The sequence below is a fragment of the Phyllobates terribilis genome, unplaced genomic scaffold (assembly GCF_046119375.1).
Source record: "Phyllobates terribilis strain yellow unplaced genomic scaffold, ASM4611937v1 Scaffold_5__5_contigs__length_657084704, whole genome shotgun sequence".
In the NCBI taxonomy this organism is placed as follows: Eukaryota; Metazoa; Chordata; class Amphibia; order Anura; family Dendrobatidae; genus Phyllobates; species Phyllobates terribilis.
In genome coordinates, this window is record NW_027362765.1 from 54,140,486 (window position 1) to 54,156,741 (window position 16,256).

General features: G+C 44.2%; 1 protein-coding gene across 1 annotated transcript in view; it reads left to right on the forward strand.

The window, feature by feature from the left end:
* LOC141271950 (uncharacterized) overlaps positions 1-16,256 on the forward strand; it is a 38,293-nt gene that overhangs the window by 9,158 nt on the left and 12,879 nt on the right. Inside the window, exons 5-6 of the mRNA XM_073682200.1 lie at positions 30-124; positions 323-413. Coding sequence (XP_073538301.1) covers positions 30-124; positions 323-413 — 186 coding nt within the window. The remainder of the gene's footprint in view (positions 1-29; positions 125-322; positions 414-16,256) is intronic.

Genomic DNA, 16,256 nt, shown 5'->3' on the forward strand with positions numbered 1-16,256 from the left:
AATTCAGTCCCTATATGTGTTTCCTCCAGTTCTATCCAGTAAGAGGACAACACCAGAGAGATGTCCCCGTCCTCTTCTTCCACAGGACTGTAAACAAGATCCTGATGTTCCTCAGGATCATCAGGTAGATGGAGAGAAGGTGTCATGAGATCTCCACTTTGATGTGTAGACGGCTGTGAAGGTCTTGTGTTCAGTCTTGTTTTATCCACTAGTATTATATGTTTTATACTTGTGTAATGAGAACGGTGGAGATGGCAGGATTAGAGCTGATCATAGATGGGACTTCTCCATCTGTCTGTGACTTTTACAATATGTGTTTCAGGGTGAAGACCTGACCCATATTAATACTACAGAGACATATGTGGGGGGTGATGACTGGTTTAAAGTGGAGATTCCTACAGATAACAGCACAGGTGAGTAATAACCAATAAATACAGTGAATATCCTCATATTTAAAGAAAACTCTGTTATTTTATAACCAATGTGAATTATAACAATGTGACACAAATGATAGATGTCAGGTGAATACTTGTTCGGTCAAATTTTAACCTCTCCTTATACATGAATGTTTGGCGAGGCTGAGACCTCTGGCAGCTGCTTTTCTCCTGGAGAACAAAAGGATCAGATAATGAAAGGGAATCTATCATAAAAAAAAATTGTTCAATAATTGAAAAAATTTAAAGTATTGTTTTTTAAAGAAAAAAAATTAAAAAGGTTTGCTATTCCACTATTGACCCCTTATTGACATATGACATACAGTTATATCATTTGTCTGGTCACTGACAGGCAACATCTTTCCCGGCAGATGATGGCTGTATTATTCAGCCATCATCTGCCTTTAACAGCTGTGGGTGGAGCGGAGTGGGACATCGATGGGTTACTATAACAGCTGGGCGTCTGCTGAAGACCTCCATGCTCATCATGACAGTTCTGCTGTAAAAGCCAGTATTTAGCTTTCGTTCATAGGAGACCATGATTTTCACTATACATAGTAGTGCTGCAGATTCACGTCTCCGAAGGGATCTTATAAATACAGTAAAATGTGAAAAAAAATGTTTTTAAAAATATAAAAAAATAAATGTTACCCCTTTAAACAATAAAGCGATTAAAATAAAAAATAAACATTTGGAATTGCTAAATCCGTAAAGTTTATTAATATATAAAATAAATTCATCTAATCGGTAAACGGTGTAACGAGAAAAAAAATCAAAATGCCGAAAATCTACCCCAAAATGGTATCAATAAAAATATCAGGGTGCAAAAAATAAGTCCTCACATTGCCCCATATCCCGAAAATTAAAAATGTTACGGGTCTCGGAAAATGGCAACACAAGAATTTTTTTTTTTGTAAATTAAAAAAACTATTGGAATTGCCCTTTTTTTTGCAATTTCAATGTACGTTGATTTTTTTTCCCGCTTTCCAGCGCATCACATGGTAAAATGAATGATGTCATTCAGAAGTGTATATATTCATCCCGCAGAAAATAACCTCTCATAGCTATGTGAAAAAAACACAAAATTTGAGCTTGGTTTAAGTTGGTATACATGTGGCACATAAATGCATGTTTCACAATGGCCATGAATCAGAAAAACCTACAAGAAGCAAAATGAACAAAAACCCTGCTGTAAATAAATAAAAAGCAAGTGCATTTAAATAAAATAGGGTTCTTAGTAACAGTGTTTTTGGTTAAAAATAGTACACTGCTCAAAAAAATAAAGGGAACACTTAAATAACAGAATAGAACTCGAAGTAAATCAAACTTCTGTGAAATCAAACTGTCCACTTAGGAAGCAACACTGATTGACAATCAATTTCACATGCTGTTGTGCAAATGGAATAGACAATAGATGGAAATTATTGGCAATTATCAAGACACCCTCAATAAAGGAGTGGTTCTGCAGGTGGGGACCACAGACCACATCTCAGTACCAATGCTTTCTGGCTGATGTTTTGGTAACTTTTGAATGTTGGTTGTGCTTTCACACTCGTGGTAGCATGAGACGGACTCTACAACCCACAGAAGTTGCTCAGGTAGTGCAGCTCATCCAGGATGGCACATCAATGCGAGCTGTGGCAAGAAGGTTTGCTGTGTCTGTCAGCGTAGTGTCCAGAGGCTGGAGGCGCTATCAGGACACAGGCCAGTACAACAAGAGATGTGGAGGGGGCCGTAGGAGGGCAACAACCCAGCAGCAGGACTGCTACCTCCGCCTTTGTGCAAGGAGGAAGGAGCACTGCCAGAGCCCTGCAAAATGACCTCCAGCTGGCCGCAAATGTGCATGTGTCTGCACAAACAGTTAGAAACCGAATCCATGAGGGTGGTATGAGGGCCCGACGTCCACAGATGGGGGTTGTGCTCACAGCCCAACACCTTGCAGGACGCTTGGCATTTGCCACAGAACACCAGGATTGGCAAAGTCGCAACTGGCGCCCTGTGCTCTTCATAGATGAAAGCAGGTTCACACTGAGCACATGTGACAGACGTGACAGAGTCTGGAGACGCAGCGGAGAGCGATCTGCTGCCTGCAACATCCTTCAGCATGACCAGTTTGGCAGTGGGTCAGTAATGGTGTGGGGTGGCATTTCTTTGGAGGACCACACAGCCCTCCATGTGCTCGCCTGCTGCCATTAGGTACCGAGATGAGATCCTCAGACCCCTTGTGAGACCATATGCTGGTGCGGTTGGCCCTGGGTTCCTCCTAATCCAGGACAATGCTAGACCTTATGTGGCTGGAGTGTGTCAGCGGTTCCTGCAAGATGAAGGCATTGAAACTATGGACTTGCCCGCCCGTTTCCCAGACCTGAGTCTGATTGAGCACATCTGGGACATCATGTCTCGCTCCATCCACCAACGTCACGTTGCACCACAGACTGTCCAGGAGTTGGCGGATGCTTTAGTCCATGTCTGGGAGGAGATCCCACAGAAGACTATCCGCAACCTCATCAGAAGCATGCCCAGGCGTTGTATGGAGGTCATACATACACGTGGAGGGCACACACAATACAGTTTGACTTGTTTTAAGGACATTACATCAAAGTTGGATCAGCCTGTAGTGTGTTTTTCCACTTTTATTTTGGGGGTGACTCCAAATCCAGGCCTCCATTGGTTAATAAATTTGATTTCCATTGATAATTTTTGTGTGATTTTGTTGTCAGCACATTCAACTTTGTACAGAACAAGTTATTCAATGAGAATATTTTATTCATTCAGATCTAGGATGTGTTATTTGAGCGTTCCCTTTATTTTTTTGAGCAGTGTATTTAAGCCATCCCACCATCGACAAGGTGAACCCACTCGGGATGGTCCTACACTGTCTAATTTTAAAAACCTTACCATGTGTCGAAGTTGACATCAATGTGTGAATAAGGGCAGACAAAGGACTGAGCTATGTGGACAGAAAAATAAAAAGTTATGGCTTTAGGAAGAAGGGGACGAAAAAAATGAAAACAAAAAATTGGCTGTGGCGTGAAGGGGTTAAACATTAGGGAGAGCCTCTGTTGAAATACTGGGATGCAGATACCGGTGAAGCAGAGATGGAACGGAGAGCTATTAGCTAGCACTTCCGTCATCAAGCCCGTGTGTATGAGCTCGCAATAGGTGCGATGACGGCAGTACATTTCCCCAGCTGTGCCTCCGTACACAGCACAGTCCGGAGCAGCAAGAGATTTATTTTTTACAGTACATTTTGGTAAATTGTGGGGATATAAAACTGTGTCAGCAGCCTGTGTGGTGACATACTACTGAGCAAGTGGACTGTGTGGGGAAACAATACTGTGCAAGGGGGTGTATGAGGGATCTCAAACTGCATGGAGGGCTGTTTGGAGACATCACACTGTACAGGAAGGCTTTGTGGGGACATAATACCATGCATGGGGCTTTGTGAGCACATTATACTATGTAGGTGGGCTGTGTGGGCACATTATACTGTATAGGTGGGCTGTGTTGGGACATTATACTGTGTAGGTGGGCTGTGTGGGGACATTATACTGTGTAGGTGGGCTGTGTGAGGACATTATACTGTGTAGGTGGGATGTGTGGGGACATTATACTGTGTAGGTGGGGTGTGTGGGGACATTATACTGTGTAGGTGGGCTGTGTGGGGACATTATACTGTGTAGGTGGGCTGTGTGAGGACATTATACTGTGTAGGTGGGCTGTGTGTGGACATTATACTGTGTAGGTGGGCTGTGTGGGGACATTATACTGTGTGGGGACATTATACTGTGTGGGGACATTATACTGTAGGTGGGCTGTGTGAGGACATTATACTGTGTAAGTGGGATGTGTGGGGACATAATACTTTGTAGGTGGGCTGTGTGAGGACATTATACTGTGTAGGTGGGCTTTTTGGGGACATTATACTGTGTAAGTGGGCTGTGTGGGGACATTATACTGTGTAGGTGGGCTGTGTGAGGACATAATAGTGTGCAAGGGGCCTGTGTCAGAACATCATATAATGTGGGGGGTTCTTTAGTGACATACTGTGCTAAGGAACATCATATTGTTTGAGGGTGCTGTGGGTCATCATATTGTGTTGAGTTGTTGTCCAATGCACAACGGCTGAATAACAGAATTAGTATGATTTACTGTTTTATATCAACTTTTATAAAAAGCTGTAAATTATTTGGTTTTATTTAGCTACTACAGGTAAGAATACAAGTTACAATAAGCCCCATCGTCATACATTAACAGTAGCAGCGAGTCAGTAGACTTAATTCTGCTAAACATTAAGTGATAAAAAGTAGCATAAAACAATAATAATGAGCAGAGTTAAGTGTGACCGGTTGGTTCGGCCTTCTACAATAATCAGTCTCTTATGTGGCTTATTGGGAAAGTTAATTGCCCACGTCTTCTGTCAGAAACTGTTATTGGGATACTGCGACAGAAAGTGGTCTCCTCTATTTCAGGGATCGGAAGATCGCAGCGTTTGTCTATACACACACCTGCACTGGTTGGATCTACTTTGCTTTTCAGTTAACAGTTCAGATTTCCCTTGTTCTTTTGTTGCAAGGGTTAAACATTTCTGTTTGTCTCCTAAAGCTTTCCACCCTTGGTTATCTCAGCTGTCCTTAAATTCTCCACTCCCCTCTAGTATAAGTACCCCACCGCTGCCATCTAATTGTCGTGAACTCCACTCGCTTCTGACATAAGTGCCTTGGATGCTATTGTAATGGGGGACTCCGCTTCCCACTCACTCATTCACTCCCCTATCGCAGTAGTCTGACAATGAGCTAGGCACAGCTCACCGTTAGTTCTCACATCCACATCACATGTTTTTCGCTGACACCCCTTGCCGTTTTGATAGGCCAGTCAGATGCCTGCACTGGGGCACACTAGCCACCCAGCTTTCCTGAGCACCTGATAGGTTCTCTTCTTGCACTCTGGCATATACAGGGTTACACAGACAAGCTATACTCGCCCTCTTCAGGGTTTGTGGGTACATTTAGAGTAGCAAGAACAAGCGTATTACATTTTAGATTTAATATACAAAAAGAGTAAAGTGCTTAAAAAAGGTTACAAAAGATGAAATAGCAAAAAGACCTACAGGAAAAACAGTATAAAACAAAAGGGATAAATACACAAATGTCCTACAAATTTAGGTCTGTAAGCGCTTCTGATGGAGGAGAACGCCGCGGGAAATATGGACAGATCTGCAATACTCATCTGGGGTCTGACACTGATCTCCCTTGGATGACATGTTATAACGGGTCTCACCAGACCCCTCACTCCTCACTCAACTGAGGTAAGAGAGGGATGACTGATTACATTCAGATTCGATTCTAGTCCAGTTGTAGCCCTCATTTCTGCTGTCAGTCATATTTTCCCTCAGGAGCCTCCTAGAGACAATATGGCCGTCATATCACTGAACAACCTTCAAGCATTCCATACATACCACACATGAATATGATATATCCATAATTCAGGGAGATATTGGGCTGGACGGTTAACAGCTACTAAAACCTTTGCAGATTTTACCCACAGATGCGAATATACTCCGTGATCATGGATGTACATGATTCTGCAAAACTAGAATTATAATACAAAAAAATAGTCAGAGAAGCTACACAAGGTGAAGTATTGATGCCCTTGTGTTTAAAGTGAACCTGTTGGCTGATACATGCTGCCCAACGCCTCGACGTTTCAGAGTCAACCATACCTGGCTGAGATAATACAGCCAGTGCCTGGTACATGCTACTCAATCCGTGAGCAACATGTATCAGCTAACAGGTTCACTTTAACACATATGTGCAAGTAGAGACATACAGGGACACATCTGCTGGTCCAGATGGCTATCCAACATTGACAGTTACCTGTTAATTGCGAAGTATTCACACTCCATGTCTGGTCTTCATCAGATAACCTGCTTCAATTACCTGTTTACAGCAGGGGGTGCAGGCAGTATTCCAATGACCCCAGCCTTGGATCTGTAAAACTTATAACGCCACTTATGACATATTCTCTAGATCCAAAAAATCTCACTGCAGCTCTAATTAATGGTCCAGAGCAGTGCAGAGGGTCAGAAGATGATCTGCTGAGACTGGTTCAGTCTGGAACAGGGAGCGGTGAGTTTCTGTTTATTTTTTTATGGATGAAGGATTGTGTTGACCTCATAATACTGTATGGAGGACTGTGTGGTGCCCATAATACTGTATGGAGGACTGTGTGGTGCCCATAATACTGTATGGGGGACTGTGTGGTGCCCATAATACTGTATGGGGGACTGTGTGGTTGCCCATATCACTGTATGGAGGGCTATGTGGGTGCCTATATCACTGTATGGAGGGCTATGTGGGTGCCCATACCACTGTATGGAGGGCTATGTGAGTGCCCATACCACTGTATGGAGGGCTATGTGAGTGCCCATACCACTGTATGGAGGGCTATGTGGGTGCCCATATCAATGTATGGAGGGCTATGTGGGTGCCCATACCACTGTATGGAGGGCATTATACAGTGTGAATGGTTTTGTGGCGTCCATAATTCTGTATAGAGCACTTTGTGGGGGTCAGAATGCTGTTTGGAGGGCTAGTGCAAGCCATTATATAGTGTGGAGGGATTGGAGGGTGCCGTTATACTATTTGGAGGGTTAAAAAAAAAACCTTAAGAGATGTACTGGAATATAAGTTGGTGTGCATGCAACGTGTAGGTGCATGTTCACACTGGCCACTAAATAGACAAAACCTAAGATTATTTTTATTTATTATAGCGCCATTTATTCCATAGCGCTGTACATGTGAAAAGGGGGTATACATAGCAAAAACAATTACAATAATCTTGAGCAATACAAGTCAGCAACTGGTACAGGAGGAGAGAGGACCCTGCCCGCGAGGGCTCACAATCTACAAAGGATGGATGGGGATACTGTAGGTGAGGGTAGAGCTAGTCGTGCAGCGGTGTGGTGGAGCGGTGCTTACTGCAGGTTGTAGGCTTGTCGGAAGAGGTAGGTCTTCAGGTTCCTTTTGAAGGTTTCCACGGTAGGCGAGAGTCTTAAGTGTTGGGCCAGAGAGATCCAGAGTAGGGGGGGATGCGCGCGAGAAATCTTGTATGCGATTGTGGGAAGAGGAAATAAGAGGGGAGTAGAGAAGGACATCTTGTGAAGATCGAGGTTGCGTGTAGGTAAGTATTCGGAGACTACAGTGGGTACGGAAAGTATTCAGACCCCTTTAAATTTTTCACTCTTTGTTTCATTGCAGCCATTTGGTAAATTCTAAAAAGTTCATTTTTTTATCAATAAAGTACACTCTGCACCCCATCTTGACTGAAAAAAACAGAAATTTATAAATTTTTGCAAATTTATTAAAAACGAAAACTGAAATATCACGTGTCATAAGTATTCAGACCCTTTGCTCAGTATTGAGTAAAAGCACCCTTTTGAGCTAGTACAGCCATGAGTCTTCTTGGGAATGATGCAGCTAGTTTTTCACACCTGGATTTGGGGATTATCTGCCATTCTTCCTTGCAGATCCTCTCCAGTTCCGTCAGGTTGGACGGTGAACGTTGGTGGACAGCCATTTTCAGGTCTCTCCAGAGATGCTCAATTGGGTTTAAGTCAGGGCTCTGGCTGGGCCAGTCAAGAATGGTCACAGAGTTGTTCTGAAGCCACTCATTTGTTATTTTAGCTGTGTGCTTAGGGTCATTGTCTTGTTGGAAGGAGAAGGTGAACCTTTTTCCAAGTCTGAGGTCCAGAGCACTCTGGAAGAGGTTTTTATCCAGGATATCTCTGTACCTGTCCCTGCAGCTGAGAAACACCCCCATAGTGATGAGCAGTACCTGGTTTTCTCCACACATACCGCTTAGAATTATCACCAAAAAGTTCTATATTCGTTTCATCAGACCAGAGATGTCATAGTCTGGGAGTCCTTCATGTGTTTTTGAGCAAACTCTATGCGGGCTTTCATATGTCTTGCACTGAGGAGAGGCTTCCGTCGGGCCACTCTGCCATAAAGGCCCGACTGGTAGAGGGCTGCAGTCATAGTTGACTTTGTGGAACTATCTCCCATCTCCCTACTGCATCTCTGGAGCTCAGCCAAAGTGATCTTGGGTTTCTTCTTTACCTCTCTCACCAAGGCTCTTCTCCCACGATTGCTCAGTTTGGCTGGACGGCCAGGTCTAGAAAGACTTCTGGTGGTCCCAAACATCTTCCATTTAAGGATTATGGAGGCCACTGTGCTCTTAGGGACCTTGAGTAATGCAGAAATTCTTTTGTAACCTTTGCCAGATCTGTGCCTTGCCACAGTTCTGTCTCTGAGGTCCTTTTGCAGTTCCTTTGAGCTCATGATTCTCATTTGGTCTGACATGCACTGTGAACTGTGAGGTCTTATATAGATAGGACTTGATTAGGAAAGGCACACACCTATCAGTTTAATTAAACACAGCTGGACTCCAATGAAGGAGTAGAACCATCTCAAGGAGGATCACAAGGAAATGGACAGCATGTGACTTAAATATGAATGTCTGAGCAAAAGGGTCTGAATACTTATGACCATGTGATATTTCAGTTTTTCTTTTTTAATAAATTTGCAAAAATTTCTACATTTCTTTTTTTTCAGTCAAGATGGAGTGCAGAGTGTACTTTAATGAAAAAAAAAAGAACTTTTTAGAATTTACCAAATGGCTGCAATGAAACAAAGAGTGAAAAATTTAAAGGGGTCTGAATAGTTTCCGTACCCACTGCAGGTCAAGAATGTATGGGGGAGACAGGTTGTGGATGGCTTTGTATGTCAGGGTTAGGGTCATGAACCTGTGCCTCTGGGCAGTGGGGGGCCAGTGAAGGGACTGACAGAGGGAGAGGCCTGAAAATAGCGGGGGGACAGGTGGATTAGTCGGGGAGCAGAGTTCAGGATAGATTGGAGGGGCGCGAGAGTGTTAGAAGAGAGGCCACAGAGCAGGAGGTTGCAGTAGTCGAGGCGGGAGATGATGATGGCATGCACAGAGTCTTTGCTGAGGAATGAGAGAATCAGGGAGATAATTTTGAGTTGGAGTCGGCAAGAAGTGGAGAGGATTTGGATATGAGGTTTGAAGGAGAGATCAGAGTCAAGGGTTACTCCGAGGCAGCGAGCTTGTGGGACTGGGGAGAGTGGGCAGCCATTAACTTTGATGGATAGGTCAGATGGGGGGGAGGGGTTGAGTGAGGAGGGGGAAAGATGATGAATTCATTTTTATCCATGTTAAATTTTAGAAATCTAGCAGACAAGAAGGATGAAATAGTGGACAGACATTATGGGATTCTGGTTAGTAAGAAGTTGATATTGGGTCCAGATAGGTAGATCTGTGTGTCATCAGCATAGAGGTGATGCTGAAAGCTGTGAGACTCTCAGCTGTCCCAGGCCAAAGGTATAGATGGAGAAGATTAGGGGCCCTAGAACTGAGCCTTGGGGGACACTGACATATAGTAGGTCATTGGTGACTTTAGTCAGGGCAGTTTCAGTGGAGTGATGCGAGGACAGTTCAAGGTGGACGTGTTGTTCCAGTAGTTTTGAGGCATAGGAGAGAAGTGATATGGGGCGATAACTACAACCCCTGGCAAAAATTATGGAATCACCAGGCTCGGAGGATGTTCATTCAGTTGTTTAAAGTTGTTGAAAAAAAGCAGATCACAGACATGGCACAAAACTAAAGTCATTTCAAATGGCAACTTTAGGGCTTTAAGAAACACTAAAAGAAATCAAGATTAAAAATGTGGTACTCAGTAAGGGTAATTTTTTTCTGACCAAGCAGAGGGAAAAATTATGGAATCACTCAATTCTGAGGAAAAAATTATGGAATCATGAAAAACAAAGACACAAAAGAACACTCCAATACATCACTAGTATTTTGTTGCACCACCTCTGGCTTTAATAACACATTGCAGTCTCTGAGGCATGGACTTAATCCGTGACAAACAGTACTCTTCATCAATCTGGTTCCAACTTTCTCTGATTGCTGTTGCCAGATCAGCTTTGCAGGTTGGAGCCTTGTCATGGACCATTTTCTTCAACTTCCACCAAAGATTTTCAATTGGATTGAGATCTGGACTATTTGCAGGCCATGACATTGACCTTATGTGTCTTCTTTCAAGGAATGTTTTCACAGTTTTTGCTCTATGGCAGGATGCATTATCATCTTGAAAAATGATGTCATCATCCCCAAACATCCTTTCAATTGATGGGATAAGAAAATTGTCCAAAATATCAATGTAAACTTGGGCATTTATTGAAGATGTAATGACAGCCATCTCCCCAGTGCCTTTACTTGACATGCAGCCCCATATCATCAATGACTGTGGAAATTTGCATGTTCTCTTCATGCAGTCATCTTTATAAATCTCATTGGAACGGCACCAAACAAAAGTTCCAGCATCATCACCTTACCAAATGCAGATTCGCAATTAATCACTGAATATGACTTTCATCCAGTCATCCACAGTCCACGATTGCTTTTTGTTAGCCCATTGTAACCTTGTTTTTTTCTGTTTAGGTGTCAATGATGGCTTATGTTTAGTTTTTCTGTATGTAAATCCCATTTCCTTTAGGCAGTTTCTTACAGTTCGGTCACAGACATTGACTCCAGTTTCCTCCCATTCGTTCCTCATTTGTTTTGTTGTGCATTTCCTGTTTTGGAGACCTATTGCTTTAAGTTTCCGGTCTTGACGCTTTGATGTCTTCCTTGGTCTACCAGTATGTTTGTCTTTAACAACCTTCCCATGTTGTTTGTATTTGGTCCAGATTTTAGACACAGCTGTGAACAACCAGCATCTTTTGCAACATTGCGTGATGATTTACCTTCTTTTAAGAGTTTGATAATCCTCTCCTTTGTTTCAATTGACATCTCTCGTGTTGGAGCCATGATTCATGTCAGTCTACTTGGTGCAACAGCTCTCCAAGGTGTGATCACTCCTTTTTAGATGCAGACTAACGAGCAGATCTAATTTGATGCAGGTGTTAGTTTTGGAAATTAACATTTACACGGTGATTCCATAATTTTTTTCTCAGAATTGAGTGATTCCATAATATTTTCCCTCTGCTTGGTCTGAAAAAAATTACCCTTACAGAGTACCACATTTTTAATCTTGATTTCTTTTAGTGTTTCTTAGAGCCCTAAAGTTGCCATTTGAAATGACTTTATTTTTGTGCCATGTCTGTGATCTACTTTTTTTCAACAACATTAAACAACTGAATGAACATCCTCCGAGCCTGGTGATTCCATAATTTTTGTCAGGGGTTGTAATCAGAGAGGATGGGTCGAGGGAGGGCTTTTTGAGGATGGGTGTGATTGAGGCATGTTTGAAACATGAGGGGAAGACACCAGTTGCTAGTGACAGGTTGAAGAGGTGGGTTAGGGTTGGGATGAAAACTGTGGTAAGGTTAGGGATGAGGTGGGACAGGATTGGGTCAAGTTCGCAGGTGGTGAGGTGTGATTTGGAGAGGAAATTAAGATAAAAACAAAATTAGCAAATACCCTGCAGTTATAGGGTCAGCATCCCTGCACGCTTCACATCCTCCTCTCCACCGGCAGGGACGCCAAATCACTCACCGCCCCGGCCCTCATTGCGCTTTTCCTCTCCTTGCTGCTGCCTCCCAGGGTCTGCACATGCCTGGCAGATCCCCGGGGTCTTCGCACGCCTGGCAGATCCCCGGGCACTGCGCTTAAGGCATGCATGCACCCAGTCTCTTAGAGAAACAGCGTGCGCCATCCTAAAGTGTCCCCAGCCAATGGCCGGGAGACACTTATTATTTAAGGCACCTCCACCTGTTGTGAGGTGCCTGAGCAATGTGTCCACCCTGCTTGTTTGCATGCTTGCTAGTTCTCAGGTCCCCTGTTCTAGTATATCTTCCAGTAACCGCCTGCACCTGCCATTACTGCCTGTGTACCAGCAGTACCTGCCTGTATACCAGCCATGCCCTCCTGTATACCAGTCGTATCTGCCTGCAACTGCCATGCCCGCCTGTATACTAACCGTACTTGCCTGCAACGGCTGTGCTCGCCTGTATACCAGCTGCACCTGCCGTGCCTACCTGTATACCAGCCGTTCCTGCCAGCACCTGCCTTTTCTTCCAGTATACCTGCCATATAAACACATCTGTTCTCTTCAGACCAGGCCATAGTGGCATTCATCATGTCCCATCTTACTGACTAAGCTCTGGCGTGGCTCAATCCAATATGGGAGAGAGGGGATTTTCTAGTCTCCAACCTCCAGACTTTTCTAGAAGGTCTTTGATGAGCCAGGCTGTGTTTTCTCTGCAGCATCCTCTCTACTCAGATTGCTCCAGTGAAATCTCACTGTGCGCCAGTATGCCGTCCGTTTTCATACTCGGTCCTCCAAGCTTGCTTGGAAATATGAGGCGTTGGTAGCTATCTTCTGGGGGCCTGTCGGGAATAATTAAGGACGAGCTGTCCGGTCAAGATGTTCCCACTTCTCCACATCACTTGGTATCCCTGGCAAGCCAGATCGACCTTAGGTTTCAGGAGCTACCCTAGCTATCCTCTCCTCCACTGACTCTGTCATTGTCTGTTTCCTGTGGCAACACCCGTTTCATTGAATAGGCCTATCTGGAAATTTCATACAACATGCTGTAGCGAATCGATTCCAGATCCCCATTCGACGTCTACAGAGTCCTTTAGTGGTATCATCCGAAGATGTGAGATCTCTATCTGAAGCTGTTTGTTTTGTTTACAGGCCGGTAGAACTTCGGGTAGGAATGTTGCACTCTGAGAAGATTTCCTTTTATGTGCTACCAGGTCTATCCCATTCCCTGCTCCTGGGCCTGCCCTGGCTATGAGCACATGAGCCTGTCTTGGACTGGAGATCTGGAGATGTACTTAGTTGGAGTCAGACCTATCACTAGAAATGTCTTGTTCCCATTCGTCTGCTCGACTTCTGTCTAAGCCACCAAACTAACCTGGCTTGACTCCGACTTATTTGACCTATGCGGACGTTTTAGATATGGAGGCTGAGAGGCTACCACCACACAGGCCGTATGACTGCCCTATAGATCTTCTTCCTGGTTCTAATCCTCCTCAAGGCCATATCAACCCTCTACCCCAGGCAGAGACTCGAGCCATGTCCGAATATATGAAGGAGATTCTAGCCAGGGGATTTATCCAGAAATCATCCTTCCCAGCTGGAGCAGGATTCTTCTTTGTTAAGAAAAAAGGATGGCTTTCTCCATCCCTGTATTGACTATTGGAACCTTAATCAGATAATGATCAAGAATAAGTATCCCCTGCCTCTCAAGTCGGAGTTGTTTTGATCTGCGGGGAGCATATAACCTGATCTGAATACGCCAGAGGGACGAATGGAAGACTGCCTTTAACACCCCGGAATGGCCATTATGAGTAATACGTAATGCCATTTGGGCTCTGCAATACCTTAGTAGTCTTCCAAGAACTAGTGAATGAGGACGTACTCTACTCTACTCTTGTGTGGTGGTTTACCTGGACAACATACTTTTGTTCTCCCCAAATCTACCCACTCACAGGCGGGATGTTCGACAGGTCCTTCAGAGGTTGAGGAAGAGCCATTTGTACCCCAAGTTTGAGAATTGTGTCTTTGAGCAAACCTCTCTTTCCTTCCTAGGATACATCATCTCTGAGACCGGACTGAGAATAGATCCAGAGAAAGTGTCTGCCGTTCTGAAGTGGCCCGATCCTGACGGCGTGAAAGCTATCCAGCGGTTTCTGAGATTTGCAAATTACTACTGCCAGTTCATTCCACATTTCTCCTCTCAGACCAACCCAATTTCCTGAAAGGTTGCTAATCCTAGGGTATGGACTCCAGAGGCTTAAAATGCCTTTTGTTCCTTAAAACAAGCTTTCTCTTCAGCTCCAATGCTGCATAGACCTGACAGTAATAAGCAATTCTTTTTGAGGTGGATGCTTCTTCCTCGGGGGCTGGAGCTGTTCTTACTCAGAAGTCTTCTACTGGATCTATGGTGACCTGTGGTTTCTTTTCCAAAGCCTTCTCGGCCCCGGAACGCAACTACTCACCAGGCGATCGAGAACTGTTGGCGATTAAATTGGCTTTGGAGAAGTGGCGCTTTCTACTTTAAGAAGGGGTTCATCCTGTAATTTTCTATACTAACCACAAGAACTTAGCCTATCTGCCGTCCACACAGCAGCTAAATCCACGTCAAGCCAGGTGGTCTTTGTCCTTCGCTCGCTTTGATTTTGTTTTCCATTTCCGGCTGGCAGACAATAGCATCGAGGTGAGTGCGCTTTCAAGGTCCTTTCTGTCCTCTAACCAGGAGGAGGAGCCTAAGTGCATCATTGAGTCCTCCAATATGCTTACTGTCGTTCCATTGGACTTCTCTCAGTTCCCATCCAGAAAGATCTTTGTCGCTGAACCAGACATGAAGCGGGTCCTTCAGTGGGGTCACTCAACTAAATTGGCCGGTCATGTTGGACAGAAGAAAATGGCTCTTCTCATTTCTCGCCATTATTACTGGCTATCCCTGCTAAAAGATATTGCAGATTTCGTCTCAGCCTGTCCGTCCCGTGCTCAGAATAAGACTCCGAAAAAGCTTTCGTCCAGTCAGTTACTTCCTCTGCCCATATGGTCAGCTCCCTGGCAGTACATCGCGATTCATCACTAATCTTCTAATCTCGGTCGGAAGTACCATCATTTGGGTAGTTGTAGATCGCATCTCAAAAATGGTGCACTTTACTTCGTTGTCTGGTCTCCCTTATTCTCCTCTGCTTGCTGAGAAGTTTATCCAGCATATCTTCTGTCTTCACGAGTTACCTCTCCAAATAGTTTCTCATAGAGGTGTCCAGTTCACATCTCGGTTCTGGAGAGCTACCTCTAAGCTACTAAATGTAACCCTGGACTTCTCTTCAACCTATAATCCCCAATCCAATGGCCAGGTAGAGCGGGTCAACCAGATCCTAACCAACTTGCTGCGGCATTTCGTCAATGCTCACCACAGTGATTGGGCCGAACTCCTGCCTTGGGCTGAATTCTTCTCCTACATTAACCAAGTGAGTGAGTCCTCTGCTAATTCTCGTTTTTATTATTGTGTTAGGTCAACACGCCAATGTTCCATTCCCTTTAGCTACTACCTCTAACGTCCCGTCGGCCAAAGCTCTCACCAAGGGCTTCTCTAGAATTTGGGAGAACAAGGCCACATTGAGGAAGTCTTCAGAATATATGAAGGGACATGCAGACAAGAGGTGTCTGCACCCACCTCAGTTTCGTCCTGGGGACAAGGTTTGGCTTTCTTGTAAGTTTGTCCGGCTCAAGCTACTTTGGTTCAAGTTGGGTCCTCATTTTATAGGTCCTTTCAAGCTTCTCACACAGATAAATGCTGTATTCTAAAAGCTCAAACTGCCAGCCTCTTTACTTTTCCCCAACTCTTTCCACGTGTCTCTCCTCAAGCCTGTAATGTTAAGTTTCTTTTTCAAGGATCAGAGAACCTTTCCTGCTCCATGCGACTCTGAAGATGTCTTCAAGGTAGAGAATATTCTGGCTACTAAAAGGGAAAGAGGAAAAAACTTTTTTCTTGTGGATTGGAAGGGGTTCGGTCCTGAGGAGAGGTCGTGGGAGTCCAAGGAGAACACCCATGCCTCTCTGCTCCTGGAGAGATTCCTTGGAGACTTGAAGAAGAGGGGGCGTGAGAACATGACAACACAGCATTTATTCTTAATTAGGCCAGATGTATTTTTAAGTAGGTCAATAGACATAGACTATTGTTCATGTGAGCCTGAACATTGACTCTTAAATTGATGTTTAGCCTTAGGATACAGGGATGCAAGGAAACTGAACAATGTTTTCTAAAATGT